Source organism: Macadamia integrifolia, chromosome 10, assembly GCF_013358625.1.
Source record: "Macadamia integrifolia cultivar HAES 741 chromosome 10, SCU_Mint_v3, whole genome shotgun sequence".
Classification (NCBI taxonomy): domain Eukaryota; kingdom Viridiplantae; phylum Streptophyta; class Magnoliopsida; order Proteales; family Proteaceae; genus Macadamia; species Macadamia integrifolia.
The window spans coordinates 9473062-9476616 of record NC_056566.1 but is presented as its reverse complement, the minus strand read 5'-3'; the positions used below and the strand labels follow the sequence as shown (position 1 = coordinate 9476616).

The window sequence follows — 3555 nt, the reverse complement described above, 5'->3', positions numbered from 1 at the left end:
AAATGCCAATTGGGAGATATGTAGACCCCCAAGTCTTAAGTTTCAGCTTTATTAGACTATGCCACATGGCAAAAAATTAATTTAAAAATCCATGTCTATGGGCAATGCGCAATAGATATGCGGGATGAATGTCAATACACAGGAGGGTATTTGATTGATTAGACCTGAAAACCATCACATGGCTAGTCTAGAGTCTAGATTGTGACCTAATCCAAGATGGCAGGAAAAGTTACCCCCACAGGCTTGTATGAACCACCAAAGTTATGTTTGGTTGCCAAGAGAAAGGAAAGAAAAGAAAAATAAAAAATTCATCCAACCAAAAAAAAAATTGAATTTGAGGAAAAATGTAGAAACTTAATTCAATCATTGCATCATCATAATTTGTCTTATTAATATTATTTTTCTCTTGACAACCAAACATAACCTTGCAAGTGCTATTTTTAGAATATGACTCATCAATCGTGGTTTATAGTTTTGGTGTGTACCTGTTTTTTGAGAAAGCCACTACAGGAGAGTACAGAAACTTCAGCGAGGATTGAGATAGATATGAAGAGGATAGTGGAGTTTCTCTGATCAGAAACTTTCGAGGACTACCAATACAGGGGCTCATTGTATTGCTACTCTTCGAAACTAGGATGATGGATTCAGTTCCACTAGGGTTATCAAATTTGATGTTAATAAATTTCAATTAAAAATGGAAAGCTCTTCTGTGTTCTACTCTTATTTCTTGGTTTTGCTCCTTTCCAGAACTTGGGTGGACCATCCAAATAGGAAAAAAAAAAGTTTCCTAAACCCTGGTTACTGCCATGTGGAAAGGTGATTGGCAATTCCAAACATTCGCCATGTAGGGACTGGTCTGGATTAGAAATGGATCCGGTTTCAGACTTGAATTCAATCAAATAACCCTGTCCCTGCATGATGCATCCTTATATTTGTCAGCTGTCCATGTTTACCTGCTCACCCTCTTTTTAGTCCTGAATTCTTCCATCTTTTATTTGCCACTTGGCCAACTCCAATTTAATAGGTGAGCACAGAACTATGAAGTCCACTTGTCCACGAAGTTACAGCCCTATTGGACATGCCACGTGGCATAGCGAAGCCCACCTGGAACTCTCTCCATATGGGTCTTCTGCTCCTAAAGAGTGTGCTGTCTCTCACTCACCTATTTTGATGTCTCATGGGGCACAAGCTGCTGCATGCATTTGGATTCAGTTTATTCTTATCGTTCTCTCTTTTTTTTTTGCAGTAAGAACATACCCAATTAATCAACTACTCTAGCAAAAGAACCAGCATTGCTTCATTGAAATTCATTTTCCATCTCAGTTTTTAGTAAATCTAGAACACAACAGACACTAGAAAACTCAGGGTGTGAACAATCTCCAGCAAGAAATATGTGCACAACATTGTTCACCTCAATCCAACTGCACCCTGGTTGCTTCTTCACACCTCTCCCCTTCATCCTAGTCCAAATCCTTTCTGCATCTTCTCTCATTTCGCAGTTGAGATAAATCTCAGCTAAGATTAAATATACACCAGCATTACAAAGTTCTATTGCCAAAATATTCTCTGCGGCAATCTCACCCACTTTGACATTCTTGTGGATCCTACAGGCTCCAAGCAGAGCTCCCCAAACACTTGAGCTGACTTCTACTCCATCTGCTTTCATTTGATCAATGAAACTCACAGCATCATCGATGAGTCCAAACCTCCCTAACAAATCAACCATACAAGTATAATGCTCACATGTTGGCTGAAGAAAACACTTGTATCTCATGAAGTTAAAATAGTATCCACCATGATCTATCAAACCCGCATGGCTACAAGCTGATAGAACACCAACGAACGTTATTTGATCAGGCTTAACATCTGTTGATCTCATCTGTTTGAACATCTTGAGGGCTTTCATACCATTTCCATTGTGAGCAAATCCACATATTATAGAGTTCCATGAAATGACATCATGAATTGGCATGGAGGAGAATTCCAATAAAGCAGAACGCATACCTCCACATCGAGCGTACATTGTAACAACTGCATTGGAGACCGCAATGAAAGAATTGTAACCTGTCTTGATTATCTGTGCATGAGATTGCTTCCCGAAATCTAAGGATGGCAAGTCCGAACTGATGGTCAGGATACTGGTAAAAGTGGCTTCATCAGGTGGTGGACCTCTCTGTTTCATTTTAACGAAATATTTTAGCCCAATCTCACCATGATCATTTTCTCCTAGTTCAAATATTGTTGCATTCCATGCAGTCTCATCCCTATCAGGCATCAATTCAAAAAGCTTAATTGCAGTGCCAACATCTCCTAATTCAAAATATCCAATGATCACATTTGTCCATGAAACTGCGTCATTAAATGGGTTTTTCTCAAGGAAACCATGAGCTTCTTCAACGAGCCCACTCCTAATCAATCCTAACAAGATCGAATTCCATGATCGAGGACCCTTATGGGGCATATCGGTGAAGAGCCTCACAGCATCATTTATCCTTTGACAACCCACCAACCCATTTAACAGCTCGTTCCAAGAATCCGAATCCTGCTCTGGCATTTTCTGAAACAATCCTTCTGCAATTTCAACATTCCCATTTCCTATGTATCCAACCATCATTGTGTTCCACACCTTAACATCCCTAACAGGCATGTCCTCGAACAGTTCGCGGGCCTCAACCATCCGCCCTGCACTAGCAAGGCCAGATATCATGATAGTCCAGGATGCAACATCTCGTGTTGGCATTTCTTTGAACAACTGCTCTGCTAGAGCAATTGCCTGCAAGTTCACCAGACCCGCCATGACCAAGTTCCAGGAAATCACATTCCGTGAGGGCATTTGATTGAACAACATAAGCGCGTCATCCATCAAAGAATTGCGGATATAACCTGCTATCATGGAATTCCAAGTAACAACGTCACGAACAGTCATCTGTACGAAAACTTTCTCTGCACCATTAGTGTCACCGTACTGCATCAATCCAGCGATCATGGTGTTATACGAGAAGAGATCACGACTGGGCATTTGATCAAACAAAAGAAGTGCCTTATGGAAGTTACCATTCTTGAAATACCCACGGATCATGGAATTCCATGTGACGGTGTTTCGATGAGGCATTTCGTCGAATAGTTTTTGAGCTTCTTTTACGTATCCGTTTCTCATGTAATGTGTTATCTGGGTATTGAGAGGTTTGGTATCTAATGAAACCCAGTTGCCTTCCCGGATCGAAGATAGTCTTGCCAGAGAATTTTTTCTGACAAGAGGGGAGATTAAGGTTCTGCCATGCTTGAGACTTACAGTAGAGCGGAAGAAGAAGAACATACTCCATGACTAACCCTTAATCATTATGGTCAGTTTGGGAAACCATTGTTAGCGCAGATGGCTGCCCCATTCGATATGAGAGAAATGCTTGGCATCTGTTGGGTACCCAATCTCCATCTCGCTTTCTTTGTCAGCCACGCAACATCATTAACCCACATACCACATTAGACCTTGTTCAACAAGTTTACACACCAAAAACACCAATAGGGAGATCACCTATGCTAGAAATAGGGGAGCAA

The 3555-nt window shown here is 40.9% G+C and overlaps 1 protein-coding gene across 1 annotated transcript; it reads right to left on the bottom strand.

Moving 5' to 3' along the window:
- Nucleotides 1-688: 688 nt before the first annotated feature.
- LOC122090933 (pentatricopeptide repeat-containing protein At4g02750-like) lies at nt 689-3555 on the bottom strand. Its single transcript, XM_042660712.1, has one exon. The coding sequence runs from the start codon at nt 3314-3316 to the stop codon at nt 1298-1300; it is 2019 nt and encodes a 672-aa protein (XP_042516646.1). The 5' UTR covers nt 3317-3555; the 3' UTR covers nt 689-1297.